The sequence below is a fragment of the Lutjanus erythropterus genome, chromosome 20 (assembly GCF_056507025.1).
Source record: "Lutjanus erythropterus isolate fLutEry1 chromosome 20, fLutEry1.hap2, whole genome shotgun sequence".
Taxonomy (NCBI): Eukaryota; Metazoa; Chordata; class Actinopteri; order Lutjaniformes; family Lutjanidae; genus Lutjanus; species Lutjanus erythropterus.
The window spans coordinates 33,763,247-33,783,250 of NC_139336.1; the positions used below are offsets into that span (position 1 = coordinate 33,763,247).

Consider the following 20,004-nt stretch of genomic DNA (forward strand, 5'->3'; position numbering starts at 1 on the left):
GTCTGACATGCACACAAATTTTTGCACAGTTAATGTTTTCACCATATTTTGCAACAGTGTGCTTTTTGATGGACAGTTGTTGAATTGCTAAATAAAATACCTACATGTTAGCAGGAATTCATGCAGGACTGATGTCTGTGATAGACATGTTAGTTCCATTCTTATTACTTCAATGGAAAGTATAACCTCCTGAACATAGTCACGGGTGGACGGGGTCGCTGTGTCAGCGGCACTGAAAAAGAGGCAATAGACTGATGGACTGAGAGCAACTCTACAGCATTTAATTAGTCTCATAACCTGCAAACATAAAACAGGAACACAGAACAGTGTGAGGAAAAGGATCCTAATGGAACATTTCTGCAAAGGATTCAACTCAGCAGGTTCGGGACATCGTTCGGTTTGGGTGGATCTCTGACACCAGCGAGCCCTCACTGGGCATATTTCCTCTTTGGAAAAACCTGAGATGAACTCAGCTTGTGGATCCAACCGTGTGCTTTCAAGCACCCCTCGCCGAACCTCGCTGTGTCCCAGGACACAGGTAAACTGATTCTGATTTTTTGCTTTGAGTTTTTCATTCATTGCAGAAGTGCAATAGAAAACTGTGGACAGTTTCTCAGTTTTTTAGGACACTGGAAAACTCATTTTTTAAGGAAGCCTAACACTCACTGGCTCCCCTGTAATTAGAAAACATTTAGAAAGCATAATTTATAGACAATGAACTGAAGTCGCCAGTAAAGTACAAATAAAACAACCATCTGTGCTATTTTCCCTGTGGGAGATTATGCTGTGAAAGCTTTTATGAATTGGTTCTGAGGCAAATTAACACGACCGAGACTTTAAGTCGGTGACTTCTGCAATAATTACATCCTGCAAGAGGAACACTGGCACAGAGAGAGCACAGGGCGGTGAACACTACATATGTAATTCAGAGATTCATTGGTAATTTGTTGACTTGTGTGACAGAAGGAGCACAAATCTGAATTTAAACGGTCCCTTACTGCCTCTGCTGTGCTTCTGTAGCATCCTGCTGACTTACAACCTGTCACATATTATTCTTTACCCTCCCAGTCTGTCCAGTCTGTCCAGTCTGGACCAGAGAGTCACTCAGCAGAAGGATCACAGATCTCAACATTTATTTATTAAGTCCAGTCTTTCCACTCAATCAGCTGAGGGTGATCATTTATTAAGGTTTATTAAGCAAAACTGTTTGCCAGTTCTGTAAATCTGAAAAGGAAAAGTGGAGGAGGTGATATTTCAGCTGCATGGGACAACTTCCCCCTCTCCAACAGTCTCTGGGGAATATCTGGGGGGATTTGCAGCCTTCTTGGAGTGCTAAACATAGGGATGCATCTAAATCTGAATAAGCACAAATGATGCAGCGGAGACAGATATTTATTCCAGCTGAAGTTGCTCATTATTATCCAGAAAAAGTCTGTTCCATGATTACTTCAACATAGTTAGAAAGGGTCACATCTACCTCATCAATCATTGATTTAATTTGCAAATATTATTAATTAATTTGGCTCTTTTTTTCTTTTTTTAGTTTCTGATTTTTCAGAATCCTCCAGTTAAAGGGGAGGTGGTGATGTGATGCTGGGCTTCTTCTCATCGTGATATGATGTGTGGGAATTTAGTGAGAATTAGAAATATTTTTCCTTCATTACTGCACTTGGCCATACTGTGATTTAGATAATATTTTGATTAATTGTGCAACCTACTTTCCTCATACACACACAACCACACCTGATTTATCCCTGCTTACTGATCAGTGCTGCAGAGAAAACTGCACCTGACATTTAACATCTGTGAAAAAGCAGGTGTAGGATCTGTGGTTGGTGGTTGTAAACACAAAAAATTGCCCCCAGAATCTCCCACACTGACATTTCATGACTCAGAATCTTTTTGTTTGTCACCTGTAGTTCCAAAAATGTCTCCTCTTCAACCAATATTCAAAGTTAAGCTGCAGAGAACAGTTTTTTTAGCGCTCCATTTCCTCTCCAGACGAGCTCAACATGTGCCAAAACAGACCTAAATCAGGTCAAACTTAGCTGCACTTCAGATGAACTGCAGCTGGTCTCATTAGCATCCGTCGTCTCTGTAAATACCAAACTAACCTGAAAATTCTGGTGATGTGAAATCTTGCACCTCACACACTAATTTGAGGCAGACTGAGCAAATATCCCCAGATAAGGATTGTAAGGCTTGCCTGTACTCGCCGAGCTGATGCCCTGCAGCGTATCATCCTATAAAAAAGACATCAGGAACAGGAGACAGATAACCCAGAGGAGGCCCTCTCCTCCACACATATCGACCTTCTTCATGGTCCAACACGTTGCCCTTCCTCCTGCTTACTCAAGCATGACAACACTCGATACTAGACCCCTCAGCTCTGAGGCTCGCTCACTTTGAAGCTTATGGGAGGTCGAGTTTGGGAGTTTGCAGCCCCTGGATGGCAGAACAACCTCCCACAGTGCATCAGGACTGCCCTGGAAAGCTTTACAGAGTTCAGGACTCCAGGTTCATCCTGCTGCAACATCCTATTCAGCTTTCTCTTACATTTTCTATAAATTTTCTTTTCAGAGGAAAATTAAGAGAAGTCAAGATTCACCAAATGTGTTTAACCACCCAAGTCTGCTTTTACCCAGGTGTGCTGAATGTTTTGTCCACTAGAAGGGCACTTTACCATGTTTTGTCTGCTAGAAGGGTACCTTAGAGGGCACTTTCCCACATAGACACTTTACCCCACATTGTCCACTGGAAGGGCACTTTTTCCCGTTTTGTCCACTGAAGGTGCACTTTACCACATTTTGTTTTCTAGAAGGCCACTTAAGAGGGCACTTAACATGTTTTTTCGACCACAGGGGCATCTAAGAGGGCACTTTGGTGTAGTTCTTTCAAACATAGGAACACTAGGGGGCCGATTGCCCCCCTCACCCCCCCCTTGAATCCAGCAGTGACTTTATGTACAGCTGCTGACACTGATCACGATACGGTCAGATCACTGTCAAAGACTGAGCAGCAGTTCTTATGCTGCTTAAACATGTGATGCCTTTTATTTTCTGTTTGTAACTGGAGAAAAGAGAAAACAGCTCATTTGGTCAGTTTGCACTGCAGCCTTGTGCTCATTCTCGCTCTACCTCAAAGGGAGATACTATGAATACTCAACCAGATACGCTCTCCAGTGTCAGATCAGATGCAAAATTCCACGTGCACAGACATTTGCTGCAGCTTGCCAAGTAGAAGGCTATTCCCAAGAAGCCTTGCTCTCATTCCGATACAGCTGAAGGGCAAAAAACATAATCCTGTGCCAATTCTAGCCTGCAAACCATTCCTGATTGTATGCACTCCTCCTTCATCTTCTCATGCTGTTGAAACCTGCACATAAAAGTGCACCGAGAACTGTGGGGCAGATAGATCAATGACACACCAGAAAGTACCTTGTAAATATTTTATCATGAGCTCCGCGAGAAGCTCATTCATGCTAATAAACACGGTAACAAAATGAGCCACTGTTCTCAGCCCTTTACAGTAAACATGATGGTAAAAATTTTACAAATGAAAATCAGAAGTGAGATTAAGAATAAAGTTTAAAGGGTAATATTTAAACCTGGGGCCAATTTTCACATATTTTGGGTCTAAATGACTAAAGAAATTGGAATTGGTCCAGTAGATCACCAAAATGATCAGGGATTACCAGTTAATGAGGGTTCTGACCTTAATTATGTTCATCCAGTGTGCAGGATTCAAAAAACACACTGTCTCTGAACTAGACCACTGGTTCCCAACCTGGGGTCCAGGCCCCACTTAGAGGGACACCAGAATTCACAGGGGGTCCCCAAGACTTTGTCTGCTCTGAGGTTCTCAAAATCAAGATTTGCACATCAACTGATATGTTATGTTATGACAACATGTTGGATATAAATATAAATAAACAAAAAATAAGATACATTTGAAGTTTCAAGCAAATGAGGCACAATTAATACCATTTTATACTATCAGTTAACGATCAATTAATACATGTTCAATTAATGATTAATCATTAACTTTCTGAACATTCTGGCTCAGAAAATATCTGACCTATTTTTTTTTCTTTGTCTAAAAAGTTAACTAATTCAGTCCAGCAGCAATTGATTATAATGAGAAGTAATCTGATTACAATTTCAAGCAGTTTTAGGCACTTTATCCAAAATCCAAGCACTTCTCAAACCTTGAAAACATTAAAATTCAAGTGTTTTCAGGGATTTCCAGCACCTGTAAGATTTGAGACTAATTAAAAAGAGATCAAGGAAACAATTTAATTGGTGTTTATTTCACTTATTCCTTTAGTTTGTGTTCAGGCACCTTAGATAAAAGCAGAGGGGCTCTAAGGAAAAAAGGTTGGGACCTGCTCTGGTAAAAAACCTTTAGTAAATTAGAAGTTGGTGTTAAACCGCCTCTCTGCCTCTTTGATTCACTCCAGTCTCATTAAGTAACAGCCTCTGATATCTTGACCTCTGCTGTCCACTGTTATTGACACGTCTCTGTCCTCCGTCTGCAGTTAATGAAGCTGTAATTATTCTCCCGTCTAACAAACTAGATCATGATGTCCTCAACAATCAGAGACCAACTTCAAATGCACATTATCTCTGTTGGTCTGGACAGAGGAGAAACTAATCCATTATCTCTGTCCTGATGGTCTCCTTCAGTACAGCGGAGACAACTGTTCACATTTCTTCTTCTATCGAATGTTAACAGTGTTTTAGTTTAAGGACCAGTACAACATTTTGGCAAGTGTGCTTATTTGCTGAGAGTTTAAGAAGAAGATTGATACCTTTCTCAAAAACTAAACCTGACCTTCAACCAGCATGAGGGTGAGGAGATACTGGCTGAATTTTCATTTTTGGGTGAACTATCCCTTTAAGAGGAAATTTGGTTGGTGAATGAGGCCCAGTGTCCCGAGAACAGAATGACTCAGACGTATCCTGACTCAGACAGCAGTAATACAGTAACCCGTCCCTGGAAGCTCAGCTCTGTCTCATGGATGATGCAGCTCCACACTCCTGTATTTGTGGACGAATGTGTTTTTCTCAGACACCAAACAACCGTCTGTCTACTTAGCAGTAACTGTGAGTTCTGCCAGCACATTGTAAAGAAGAAGAAGAAGAAGAAGAGCTCTCGGGATTCAGGCAGCGGATTCGAGTCGTGGCCTCAGCTTCAACAAGTGGATGCTGACGTCCAGCCTCCCTGACACTCAGCACCAGCTCACTATTTTCAATTTCATCTTCTCTCTGTTTCTCTTTCCATTTCATCTGACTCCCTTGTTTTATTTATTTTCTCCATGTCACTTTTCTTTCAGTGCCTCTTTTCTCTTATCTCCCTCTTTGTCACATCAAATGTGCATCCAGTTCTTTCAGAGATCTGAATCATCAGAGGCAACTTTTTACTTTTTCACATCCCGGCTCCCAGGGGAGGCTCACTGAATAAAAGAACAAAAGGAAAAGTGGTAACTTCACAGTTTCCCCAGCGCCGACATCTCACTCTCCTCTCCTACAACTGAACTTTCAAACACAAAGTTGTTGTTGTCGAGCAGACAAACAACTGTTGTTCATTTGCTTCTGTCTGGATGAATCTGCCTGTTGTCTCACAGCACGCTACGTGGACAGAGAGACGAGATGATCGAGGCAGAGAAAGACGGCAGACGGCGAGCGAGTTGTAAGAAAAACATACCTCTGAGGGGCGATTTCATGGCAGCCTCCACCATGCCGACAAGCAGCTGGAGACTCTTTGGGTCCTGGGCGAGGCCGGAGGCGAACGCCGCCAGGGCGTCGGCATGACGACCCAGGTACTGCAGGGCAACCCCCTGACGAAAGTAGGCCTGCGGGAAGAAGAAAAACATTATCAAACCGATCCATTTTGTAAAAGAAGTTATGTAACGTGATGGCAATATCATTCTGCATGTTGGTCCATCACTTTCACACACAGTCATGTTCTCCTGAGGATAAAACCTGCTGACTTTTCTCCAGCAGCATCACGACTTTAACATCTGTGCACCGTAAAAACAACACAGCTGAGAAAACTCTAAATTTCAAGGCAGCAGACAGCAACAGATTTCTGAGTTTTGAGCTCAAACTCTTCAAAAAGTTTAACCAACTGAGATAATGTACTTTTCTTCTTTAGATGAACTCAAATCACAGTGACAAAGCTAAGTTTAACAAGTCTGATGTTTAGCCCACCATGGTCACCATCTCACTATGCTGCTATTTCATTCAAAAACAAAACTGTCAGTCTCACAGGAGGGTTTTTGATTTGATTTAATTTTACTTTATTAAAAAGCATAAACAAAACAATAGAAATGATAACAAGAACGTGCAGGGCAGACTAAACTCCTACAAGGTTTATCATGTGCGGGAGACACATAAATGGAAGCAAATCAAAATCCTGAGCATGTCTGGTAAGGTTACTTAGGGGGCCTCCACATCAGGGACCAAGACCCGGGTCCAGTCCAGGTCATTTGATTAGTGTGTTTTTTTGTTCTCCAAGGAACAAGCTGCCTTTTGATTTTTAATGAATTATAAGTTAAAAAAAAAACACTGCAAGATGCATCACATTTTTTCAGAAAAGCATCTGTGAAATCAGGTATTTTCGTCCCTTCATGCGAATGACGAGGTCTTCCTTATACATGGATCCTTACACATTCTCAGGAACTTCCTCTGAATTAAAAGTAGGCTTTATTGTTTGTGTCGGATGGTGCAGTAACACCCCAGAGGTGTCCTCATAACTAAAATAATTAAAAAGCCATTGTGCTTGAATGTGAGTGCGACACCTGCACAGCACTGATACAGCGAGAACAGAACAGTTTACACACTTCTTCTTCTGCATACACACACAAACAGCGCACACTTCATTAGGACCCCTCGTGCATTTCACAGCGAGATTAGAGACAATGAATCATGACATCAAATTCATGAGGAGGACCGAGGAGAAGACACACACACACACACACACACACACACACACACACACACACACTCTTCTTCTCTGACTGCCGACCAGAGTGTAACTTAATTGTCCTGTCTACCTCTCTCTTCCCCTTCATTCCTCCCCCCTCTTTTCTCCCTCATTTATCATCCCGCCCTCCCTCCTCCCATTTAAACATAATCTGTCATGACAGTGAATGAATGAAGACAAAGAGGAGAGGAATTAGATTACATGGCAGCTCCTGTCCCGCTTGCCACTTTCTGCACCCGCGCCGTCTTTTGTCCCCGTCCTCGTCCGCAGACAGCTTCATTGAAACGAATGCAGCCGGGGGTCACGTCTAATCTAATGCATTAAGCCTTTAGTCGCTGTGTGTTGGTGTCGGAGCAGAATGTGAACAGGGCACGGTGTCATTTCACTGTTGATTAACACAAAGTGGGATAAATGGTTGGTAATTACAGCCGGGGCCGTGTCCCTTAAATAACTCATCACAAAAAGCTTTAAATCAGACACAGCTACATTGATGATATAATAATATAATAATAATCTTCATTTATTGACCTTATGCCCTTTTTTGTTGCTTGTTCTACATCCAGTTTTGTCTCTGTCTACTTTTGCAAAAGTTGGGGTCTTGTCTCAAAGTTGGGAACACAAGTCCACATTTTTTCCCCCTCAAATCTGCATGAGAGCAGCAGAACATTTTTATTTTGACAAATTCCTAGAACACAACTGAGACACAGCGATGCCGGAGTTAAAATTTGTGGAGATGCAAAGTCAAAACCAGTGGGTTTGTTTTTTGAGTGCTGTTTGCCAGTTTGCTTACCAATCTTAATCAGTTAACACTGTAAACTGCATAAATGCAGTGCGAGAATGGAAAGCTTGGCAAAAGTAACTAAGGAGGGCGGGGCTTAGCGAAGGGTCAATTATGAAAGTAACATTAATGTTAGCATCAGGTTAACTGCTTTCTAAAGCGCTTCGACTTTAAAGACCAGCAAACCACTGGCTACAACATGAGACACAACATGCACTTCATCATGTACTTGTTCTGTTTTCCAGATTTTGTAATAAAAACTGTGTCCAGATGTGGTCGGGGATCGTCACCACAGGCTGGCTCTTCTTCTAGTTTTGCTTTGCGGTCAAAAAACAGTTGGTGCTTATTTTAATTCTGGGCAGCGTGCTGCTTCAAGGACCCTGAATCACTCGGTATCAGACTGATTTCAGCTTCTTAAATGTGAATATTTTCTGGTTTCTTTACTCCTCTTTGACAGTAAACTGAATATGTTTGAGTTGTGGACAAAAAAAAATAAAGACTGATCAATATTTTCTGACATTTTATGGACCAAACAACTGATCGATCTGTTAAATCAGCTGCTTCAGGTCGCCGTGAAGTTCAGAGACTTTCCACACAAACATCAGTTTCCTGTTTTCTTCCATTCCGACTCGGAACTACAGACTTCTGATTTGCAGTGGATTTAATAGATTTCTAAAATAATTTTCAGTCTTCAGACCAGTGACATCACTTGAGGACATTCATCAGACTTCAGACAGATTCCTCTAAAAAAGCTTTACACTGTTTTTTTTTTCCTCCTCACATATGCAGTAATACTCCCCTGTAAACACACTTTGATGTGTAAAATCAATGCGGTTCCCTTTTAAACTGCGACAGAACCTTCGACTCGACAGTGAGAAAAACATTTCAGAGCAGAACCTGATAAATACAGGACGGCTGCTCTGTTTTAGCTCCGGGCTCTGATGCCAGGAGTCCACGCTGAGGAGAGAGAGACAGCAGTCTGCCCTCTGACCCTCGTCCAGGCTGGACGGAGACGAGGAGACATATGGACGCCCCACCTGTCTGCCTACCTCTACCTCACACCGTCCTGCAAATCTGTCGCCTGAACTCTGATCCGGCTGCCGTACGCTCTGAGAGATAAAGGTGATAACTAGAACCATAAAGGGTTCTTCAGCTTGTCCTCATGGGTTCCTGGTAGAACCTTTTACAATATTTCCACATGGACCCCTTTCATGGAGTCCTGCCTAGAAACTGGTTCTATCAAGATATATATACACACTCGAAAGGATTTATCGGGGGGGTCTACCGAGAACCATTTTTATTAATTAAAAATAAATTATTAATCAAGGGGTTTTATGTAGAACACACTCAGGATGTTCTACTAACAACCTGTTTATATTCAAAGGGTTCTTTGTGGAACCTAGTCAGGGTTTTTTGCACAGAATCATTAGATTTCAAGGATTTTATCTAGAACCTAACAAGCGGATTCTACCAAAAACCCTTCCTGTTCAAAGGGTTCAATCTAGAACCTTTGGATATAAAAGAATCCACTTCGAGGGGTTTTGCTGAGAACCTTTTTGATATTCAGTGGTTTTTAATCTAGAATCCAACAAGCGGATCCTACCAAGATCATTTTGCTTTTCCTAGGGTTTTATCTAGAACCCATCCAGGGGTTTCTAGCAAGAACCTTTTTTTATATAAAAGAACTTACTTCGGGGGTTTGATGAGAACCTTTTGATATTCCAAGGCTTTTATCTAGAACCCACCCAGGGTGTTTTGCCAAGAATCTTTTTTAATTCAAAAGGTTCTATATAGAACCCACCCAGGGGTTTCCACTGAGAACCAGTTATATATTCAAAGGATTCGATCTAGAACCTACTTGGAGAACCTTTTGACATTATGTAGGTTTTACCTAGAACCCACCAAGGGTAATCTACCGAGAACCTTTTGATATACCAAGGGTCTTATCTAGACCACACTCACTTTGTTCTACATAGAACCTTTTTATATTCAAAGGGTTTTATCTAGAAACCACAGAGGCTGTTCTACTGAGAACTATATTATATTATGGTACACAGAAACTTTGATGAAAGAGTTCTTCCTCCCAAAAGTGGAATCCTTAGTCTGAGAAAGAACCCTTAACTGAAGCAAGAGGCCATGGGTAGAACCCTTTTGGAACCGTTATGTTTCAGAGTGTCTGACAGATTCGGTGTTCCTCTTTCAGGCAGTCAGGTCGTTTTCTTACCTTTAGCTTGATAATTTCAGTCAGACGAGGGAGATCATATCAGAGGAGGAGAAGTTATAATTATAGTAAGATGGTCATTATCTCTGCAGGACTGTGTGTGAGCGCAGCACAATAGGTACGCTGTGTGTGTGTGTGTGTGTGTGTGTGTGTGTAGACGTGTGCAGGTGTGTGTGTGTGTGTCGCAGCTTTCTACCCCCATCAAGAGTGTAAACATGCCAGAATCAGACAGAAAGTGACAGCAGGAAGAGTCTGCCTCCACCAGCACCTCCTCCAGCCTCCTGCTCACACACATCCTGCCTATTAGCTCAGTCTGGCTACGCTGCCTGCTAAGCACATACAGGGGGTACAGTCCAGACAGACACACACACACACACACACACACACACACGTAAACACACGTTCCGTCTCATTTTTTTTTGTCTGTCTCTCAGCAGTGTTCTGGAGCATCTCAGAGAAAAAAAAAACCTTGTCAGATTAGAGCGTCTCTCCACAAACTGCTGCTCCGGTGGTGTCTGGCTCGTCTGGATCGCAGGTATTTCACACTGATTCCCAATCGAGCGCTCTGACAGCCTCTTCAGCATCAGCTGACAGCTCTGTGTCAGTTAAAGTGAAGTGATCAATAAAAAGGGACAAGACAAATCCTGGTGGTGGTGTGTTTGTATCTACAGTACTTCTATTTATGTGTATTTATTTTTTGTACTGATGTGTCTCTGGAAGTTCTTGGGGCTTATGGAGAAACCAGAACCAAGAGTCTACTTTAAAGTGGCTATAATTCATATTTTATCATAAAAAATGCATTTAAATGCTTAAAACATCAATGTGAAACAATGTGAAAGGTGATGCTCGTAGCAGTGAACCCACTGAGAATAATCACCTGAATCTGCAGCTCCCCCTCAGCTTTAGGGTACGGCCCATTGTCAAATCCCTTTGGACCAAAAGACCTGAATTATCCCGAAAACAAACGCCCATTTGTCTGAAAATACTCACGGCCCCTGCAGCTGTCAGTTCTGTGACTGCTGGCTCTGTCCATGGTGCTGATTCGGTGCACATTCTGCCCCTAATAGGCTGTCTTTCTGGCCTTGCACCGAACGACATTTCAAATAATTTTACAGTCAAATTTCCAGTTTTAGAACAGCTCAGTTGATGCATATCAACACTACCTGAGGCGTTAGACAAACGCTGATCAAAAACTCAGTTTGAGCTTAAAATCCTGACAGAACCAAACATGTTTGGGTTGCTTTTGGAGCAGTGGGCCTTCGGAGTAATGGGTGTTTGTTTTTGAGATAGTGGGCTGTTGGCCAAATGGACTTTCGGTCCAGTGGGAACAATGGTGGTAGTCAGCTCATTGTTTAACTGTGAAGGATACTACTTCACTGTTCTGGTTCACTTTCATGTCCATCCAGAGACGTCCACCAAAGATGTTACAAAGAATGTCCTCACTTTCAGTATAGAAAATATAAGATATTTTTTCCTGTGCGGCATCGTGCAACTGTCTTTTCTGAGATTGTGGTGCAACTTGAAATTTTAAATTGTGTTCCAGCTCTGTAATTATCCTGAAACCCTCCCAAAACAATGGCATAAACCTACATATATACAGAATATATCTTACTATCTTCTGGGTTATCGTTTTTTCGTTTCTGGTGAGCGTCTTTGAGAACGAGCACGGTGAAAAGTCAACACTTATGTTGCATGAGGTTGTACAGCTGACTTTGCTCGCTCAGTTCTGCTGCCTCACTTGGATGGTGACCAAGCAGCCGAGTCTAACAATGACTTGTTGTTGCTGTGGAGCGAGGCAGCCTCTTTTTCAAAGATGGCAAACAGCGTCGTTTTTTGGTAATTCTGCCATCCAAAATATGTCCATGCACCAGCTCTCAGATGCTTCAGTGTTCCCATGTTTCCAACTTGGAATATTGTCACAAAAAATGGAAAATGTACGTAACTTCATCACACAGATGAATGATTGGGAGGGTTGCTGTCATGATTTTGATTCAACTAACAAAAATACCACACAGAAGTTAGTTATTAGAAGAGTTATTAGTTTTATTTTTCTCTGATTTTAATCACATTTTTGAGGGTCTAAACAGGCTTGAAATTCCAAGTTACTTGAAAGTAAAAGTTTTTTTTGCGTATGGCCATAGCAAAATGGCTCAAGACTACTCCCAACAAACTTTCAACAAAGTAGTCCCGTCTATATATTTGACCTACTTGTATGAAAATTGGCAGGTACATGTATCATGTCCACACGTACAAAAAAGTCTCTTGGAGCCAAACCCTAAACCCAACAGGAGGTCAGCCATTTTGAATGAACTGTGCAGTTTTTGTGCCATTTTTGCCGCTTACAGGTGTTGTGTTTTAACAAACTCCTCTTCCTGTTAACAGATTATCCTTTAACAGCATGGTGTTTAATCTCAATATAACCCTCACACCAGAATTATACAGAGAAATTGGGTCATTTCTCTCTTGTATCTTCAATTTCATTTTCAATTTTTGGACATTTTTGGACATTTTCTTGCCCTTTTTGGGACAATATTCAAGCAGAGAAAATGAAAATTTATTTACTAGACACTTTGTGGATTAAAAATGAAGTTAGAAAAGTATATCAATGGGGTGCATGGGGGCTCCACCTTCCTACCCAGCTAATATGAGATGAATGTCAAAGCAATCCATCCAGTTGTTGGTGAGACGTTTCACCCAAAACCACAAATATGAACCTCACGGTGGCGCTAGAGGAAACGTAAGAGGATCAAAGTCATTAGGATTCATCCTCTTGGGAACATGAACGTCTGCGCAAAAGTGGAGCAGTTAAAGTTCAAGAGTGTTTAAGAGAGACATCATGGCAGAGACACTGAAGGAGAGGTTGAGAGATATAGTGAGATGGGTGTTATACGTCGGTGTGTCAGAGCAGAGGATGCTCACCGGATGAACAGATGCTTCAATTACTGCTCGTAACTCACATTAATCGAGAACAGATGGCGACACAAGTGGCGGCAGAGAGAGAGGGTGAGTACGAGCGAGAGAGGATCACATAAAGCAGACGTGATAGAGATTGATGTCGCTGCAAATAAGAGAATCTGCCTCAAAACACACACACGCTAAAAAAACCTTCAGTCTCGTTTCATCTGGACACAAAGTGGATTGAACCTTATTTCTCCACCTGACGGAGAAGATTTAACAGCGTCAGAGGAGGTGGAGAAGGTGAAGGAGGTGGATGTGGCCTCGAGTAATCTGTTAGAGATGGAGGATGCTGAGAGGAAAGAGAGGAGACGCACCTGGCAGTCTGGAGTCAGCTCCAATTTACTCACAAGAGACTATAAATTAAACTACAACTGACAAATGAATCTAAGTGTCTGCAGCATCATGTGATTCTGTCTTTGGTACCAGAGAGGATCAGGATTCAGTTGATTCATCAGTCGCCAATAACACTTAATAATAATGCTGCTATTAAAGGTTGATTGCAGTTTGTTGGAGCTCGGGTTTTATCTTTGCAGTTTTGGCGTCGGTTATGATGAGACTGAGCTCATCAAGTTAACTGGAGAGACGAGCCAATAAACATCAATAATCATGATCAGGCAGGCTGTAAACAAGACAACAGATCAGTCAGATCATCTGAACCAGGGCTCTGAAACCTGCGGCTCCTTAGAAAACTCAAAGATTCAAGTTTATCTAAAGAAGAAAACTAAAGATTATAGATCAGCCAAACTTTTTAAAGTTTATTCCAAAAATTAAGAGTTTGAGTTGGGCTCAAAACTCAAAACTCTAATCTAAAATCAGCCCTAATTATGAAGGGAATAACCTTTTTTTGAACATGGTCTCACAATTTCATTGCAAAAAATTCCTTAAAACATTGCGATCATATTTTTTTTTTTTCTATTTAGAAAAGTTGTGGGGATTGTTGTGGCTCAAAATGCCTGATGTCATGGCAAAAGTCTGCAAAAACAAAAGAGGAAAAGTAAATCATTAGCTGAAGATTAGAAATTGGCAAAACTAAATTTATTTCAAAAATCAAAAATTCTGAGTTGGTCTCAAACTCAAAAAATCTACTGTGTTGCAGCAGGTTGCCTTGGAAACTTTGAGTTATCACAACTACTTTTTTTTTTTTTTTTTACAGTGTAAAGTGTTTTTTACATTCTCCAACTGTAAAAATATGTAGCCTCTGCACTGATTTTTCTTTTTTTTTTATTTTTAGTATTTTGTCAACTAAAATGTGTGTCATAGCCTACGTCTACGGCTCGGTGTCTTTTCCTCTGAATTTTGTCGTCTTCTTGAGTCTCCATCAGCTCGCTGTGGACCCCAAATAAAAAAAAAAAAAAAGTCTTCAGGGAAAACTCTGCACACACAGCTACAGTAGGTACAACAGATCAAAGACAGTGCATCAAGTGAACTAATTAGTTAATTTTACTGTTTGCCTCAGTTTTGTCCTACAGATAAATTTGTCTAACCTGTGTTTTCGGCCACATTCAGACAGAGTCGGGCGTTGGAACATTTAGCCACAGGGTTGTGTGTCGGTGTGGAGTGTGTGTGGGGTCGTGCTGAGATCATAACTGCTGTTAAACAATCAGTAAATAGCATTTTATACCTCTGATTCACCAGCTTACTCCCACCGCTCTCTCTCTCTCTCCATTCAGTCTGTACCTCTCTCACCCACAGATGCACGCCGTCCCTCTCTCTCTCTCTCTCTCTCTCTCTCTCTCTCTCTCTCTCTCTCTCTCTCTCTCTCTCTCAAACACAAACCAAAGGAAGCTTCTTGTTGCTGATATTTTGCATCATAAACTGCAGCCAGAAACCAGACATCAGAGTTGGGTACACAAAGTTTTGTAAATGTTTCTTGTTCATTAACTTTATATTATTCCATGATTTATCCTTATTTGATTTATGGTAATATTGCTCAGGCAAACACACACCCGACTAATCTACATAAACTTTATTTGCTGCAAAAATTTTGTAAGACTGGAAACTCTCAGACTCTGCAGAGGCCTCGGCTCCTCTGCTCACAAAACTGAACATTCTTTCAGTACATGACATAAATATCCAGATATCTGCGTTTATATATAAATATTTGTTTTTGCGTTCGTCTTTACCATCATCCTTTCATAACTTGCCTGTTCTCCCTATCGAGGTGTTCAGATACTGAGCACAGAAGTTCATTTAAATTATGGTAATGTTAGTTTCGATTAGAATTATTGTTTTGTTTCGTTGCAACCGTACTCCAGTCCTCATCTCATCCAGACCTTCACTAATGACAGCTTCACTACCTACTTTATACATGACGACGCCAAAGACTTTTCACATTTCTCTCTCAACTATGCACATGTCAAATAAATCTATTTTGTACACTCAGAATGAAGTCTCTCCTGATTGAAATGACTGTGGTGTCTCTGTACCAGTGAGTCTTTTTTGACAGATTTGGCCTTTAAAAAATATTGCAATTTCCTCCTGCAATTTGAAAATTACAGACAGCCATATTGCGATTTTGATAATATTTTGATAAATTGTGCAGCCCTAATAGAAATGATGGCCAAAACTACAAGTTGTAATAAGCTGGAAATGTCCTTTAACGTCATGCAGTCCTCTGAGTGAAATTAGGTGAGAAATAATCGTATTTCTGGAACAGAAATGATGTTTCTCGGCCATCACTTAGAACCAGGGCTCATTTTGCTCAGTCGATACCCCACTTATCCCACAGTAGGTGATATAACGACATGCTGAGTGAGTTGTGAGCTGCGTGCTGTAAACCTCAGTGAGTGAGATCATTATTTAAGAGGCTGAGAGGGTCTGAGGGAGTCATTAAAAACAGCAATCTGTATTGTGAGGATGCCTCTCTTTGTAGAACTGAATGCACCTTATTAACGGGGTACAGTGTGATCAAACTGGGCGAATTTAAACCATCAGACCTCTGCAGCACAACACAGTTACTCACAGTCTGGGAATTAACAGCTCTCTCATCTCGCAGGGCGGTGCGATTCAAACAGGTTCTTCTAATAGACTAGTCAGCCTGTAAACACTGTGGTGGAGAAATAATGCTGCTGAGGCAAGCATGTTCACCGAAAACTGGAAACACATCATCTAACAAATAAGAAACAAACAGCTGCTGAGGACATGTGGTAAAAAAAAATCCCATCTGAACCTGTGAAACTGAGTCAATATGTTGAAAACAGCAAAGTGTGTGTGTTGAAGGCTGAATCTGTGCATCCTCATACACACACAGGCATTTACAATGGTGGAAGAAGTACATGCTATAATAAGGGGACATGGAGCAGGTCAGGTTTTGCAATCCTGCCATCGCCTGCACCTGCAAAACTGAGATCCAGAACTGACCCGTTACCCACAATTATCCAGTAGAACCCGCTGGTATCCGACCCGGCCAGGACTCCAACATGAAGATCACAGCAACATCTTTTAATTTTCTCACCATCACGTCAAAAACAGAACTCACGCCTTACAGCAACTCTGAGGGGACACACAACCTCAAATACAGAAGACTTTAAAATCCTGAATGATGTCAGGATGACAGAGGGCTCAGTGGTCGATGACTGTCAGCTTCTATCTGCACAAACCCAGAGGATATCATGATATTATTGGTGGAAATTTAAATTTACAGGAAGAAAACATGATTGAACTTTTTGTATTTTGGAGGGAATATATTGTTAAAAGGATGCACAATATGACCAAAGACATAACCTAAAACGGTTAAAACAGCTTCTTTCTATTCATGTTGACTTTAAGAAACTCTAGGCATGAATGCAACCCCTCCTATTCCATGACACACACACACGCACAGGCTCACACACACACACACACACACACACACACACACACAAACACAAAAAAAAAAAAAATCTCACCAACTGTTCTCTGGTTAATCTGCATGAATATTTATCATTGTTTCACTGGAACACCAGCTAAGAAGCAATAATTGAGTTGGAGTGGCCATAACCACTGTTTCCACTGGGACCAATAAAGATGTTACACGACCAGCTGTGGGCTCTCTCTCTCTCTCTCTCTCTCTCTCTCTCTCTCTCTCTCTCTCTCTCTCTCTCTCTCTCTCTCTCTCTCTCCCACACACACACTCTAATGGCCTCACAAGTCTCTGGACTGCAGTGTGTTAAACTCAGAGAAAGTTGTAAAGGCGGAGATTCGTCCAAGGACTTACATTTTATAAAAAAGATAATTTTTTGCTTGACATAAAATCCTCTGTGTTCAACAAGGACAGAGATGAGTGTGTGTCTCTGCTGTGTGTGTTTGTGTGTGTGTGTACTGATGTCAGCCTGTCTGAGTGCATGTAGATGTGCGCGCCCATGTGCAGGGTCATGAGAGACGCCCCCTGGCATCATATGTTGAGGGACTGCAAAATTTATCTGGAGCCAACCGATTAGGCGTCGCCGTCTGTCTGATGTAACCTCAGCAGAGCCTGGCTGAATTAAGACCCACATTAACAAATAACACAGGTCATTAACTTTATTCTGCAGTCGGTGGACACAACTGGGCTGAACGATGGTGTTTTACAGCGGTGTTGATTATTATCATTACATGCAGTTTAAATTTCAGTAATTATATAACTGTTGTTAGGGTGTAATTCTAACAAAAATGGAGATTAAGGCTCCTCTTAGGAAAAATACTGGATATTTTTCATTTTTCATTTTCGTATTTAATGGTTTGGCACAGAGGTAAAGAAGAGAAGAATAAATCATTCCAAAGAGGAGCTAGAAATATGTATGTGTACAAGAAAAATAACACTAATGATTAGCCAATCAATGCTGGATTAAGGCCGTTGTCAAGATGGCTAGCATTAGCTAAACGTTAGCCTCTCCTGCTCAGCTGACTTTGCAAAAGAAAGAAAGCAAAAGACCAAGCACCTCCTCCTCCTGGAGGTGTCTATCTTGGTTTTCCTACTTGTTGCACTGGAATGCTGACAACTTGGGTGTGACGACATTCCCAGCTCCAACTTCAAAGATAAATAGAACGCACCATGTATCAGATATGTGTGTTTGTGAGCTTGTATTGGGATCGTTCTGCCCCCTAGTGGCCAAAAATTAATAAAAATGCAGCGTTAAAGGGGCAATATGGAGCAACCGTGCATGTAGAAATGAACACAGCGGTCCAAATAGTGAGTTGGAGCCATAGATGGACATTAAATAGGTTGAAATCATATTAAATACAAAATTTACAGTTGAAGCAATTCCTTTTATATTTTGGTCATGACCACAGGACCACATGTGTGTAAGTGTGAGTCAACACATGAGGAGTGAACAGTAGAGAGTATTTTTCAATCAGCCTTTGAAGTGTGATGTGTGGAGGTCAGTGCAGAGGCCAGCTGACACATCGTTCTCTTTTTATCTCCTGAAGAACGCAGAACCTCACTTCACAGCAGCTGTTCACGTACTTCATCCTCTGCTTCAGACCTTCACTCTGTATCTACGCTCTCAGAATAAAGGTGATAACTACAACTGTAAAGGGTTCTTTGCCATGTCCCCGCAGAGTTCTTCCTAGAACCCAACGCAAAAGGTTACATGAAGAAACGTGTGGAAGTTTTCCTACAAAACCATCTGAGAGATTCTATTGAGAACCTTTTGATGACGAAGCATCTCTACAGGTTCTATTAAGAACATTTCCAGCCTCAGGATGCTAACAAGAAACCACCCACGAGGTTCTACTGAGAACCCTTTCCAAAGGTTTTACCTAGAACTCACATTGGGGTTTTGTAGTGAGAACCCTTTTATATTCCAACTGATTTATCTAGAACATACCCAGATGGTTCTACCAAGAAACCTTTAATGTACCAAAGGTTTTATCTAAAACCCACCTGTGAGGTTCTGCCAAGAACACTTTCATTTTCCAATGGTTTTATCAACTGAGGTCCCTTGAATGTTCTTGTTTTGTGTACTGAGAACCCTTTAATATTCCAAAGGTTTCATCTAGAACCCATCTGGGGGTTATATTAAGAACCCTTTAATATACCAAAGATTTTATGTAGAACCCACACAGGGGGTTCCACTGAGAACCCTTTTATATTATGGTACAAATAACCTCTGACTTCTCTGAATTCTTAAGGAACTCTTTCTTTTGAAAAGGTTTTTTTGGATGAAAAGGGTTCTTAAAGAAACCTTCAGTCTTTTAAAGAACCCTTTCCTCAACAAGGGGTTCTCAGACCTTCACCTTGTGGAACCCTTATTTGTGGGAGTGTTGTATACAGGATGAACATACAAACACAGAGGATTATTTTGGTTCCACGCTGAACGTCTGTGTGGATAACCTGTGTGGGACGTCAACACAGACATTTAACCTTGGCGTACAGACTGAATTACTCTAAAGCGAGAGCTCTGAATTAAAGAAAGCATTTTCTCTGTCACACACTCACACACACAAAAACACACACTCTCTCACACACACAAAAACACACACACACACACACACACACAAGTAATCCTAGTTAACCTCAACACACAAGGTTTATTCCCTTGGTGACTAAAAGCAATTCCCCTTTTCTTCTCTCTGCTCCACTTTATCTGTGCACCCAGACCCTGAGTCACTCCCTCGACCCTTTCATGTGTGTGAACACACTATCAGCCACCATCTTTGGAACAATCTACCGCTGCACGCACACACACAAACACACACACGTCCTGGATCGCAGCACTTACAAGTAAAATATGCATAAAGGGGGAGCGTGGAGGGGACGAGGACAAGTGGCCTTCTGATCCTGTTAACTGCGGTACAGCGGAGGGGTTTGGTTCTCTTACACTGGGTAATTAGGCTGTCACTCAACCGGCCGCTGCTGCGTTTATAAGCGTGTGTGTGTGTGTGTGCTCGTGCAGCGGGCCGGCTGATCGTTTGATTGCCTGAGTGACCTTCGACCTTGAGAGAGCAAATATACCTGCAGGGAAAATGAGTATGAGGTCAACGTGAAGAGCTGAGAGAACAGAAGTGTAAAACTGAAGGAGGGTCGCAGTGGAGCAGCGGAGAAATTAGAGTACAGGCTGATGAAAAACTGATAGTCTGTGCTTATTAGTGCGGCACA

General features: G+C 41.6%; 1 protein-coding gene across 2 annotated transcripts in view; it reads right to left on the bottom strand.

Annotated features, from left to right (window-relative positions):
- Window positions 1–20,004, bottom strand: part of ttc28 (tetratricopeptide repeat domain 28) — a 148,134-nt gene that overhangs the window by 58,781 nt on the left and 69,349 nt on the right. For both annotated transcript variants that reach the window (XM_084746473.1, XM_084746472.1), the window contains exon 3: window positions 5,707–5,854. In XM_084746473.1, the coding sequence (XP_084602599.1) occupies window positions 5,707–5,854 (148 nt within the window). The remainder of the gene's footprint in view (window positions 1–5,706; window positions 5,855–20,004) is intronic.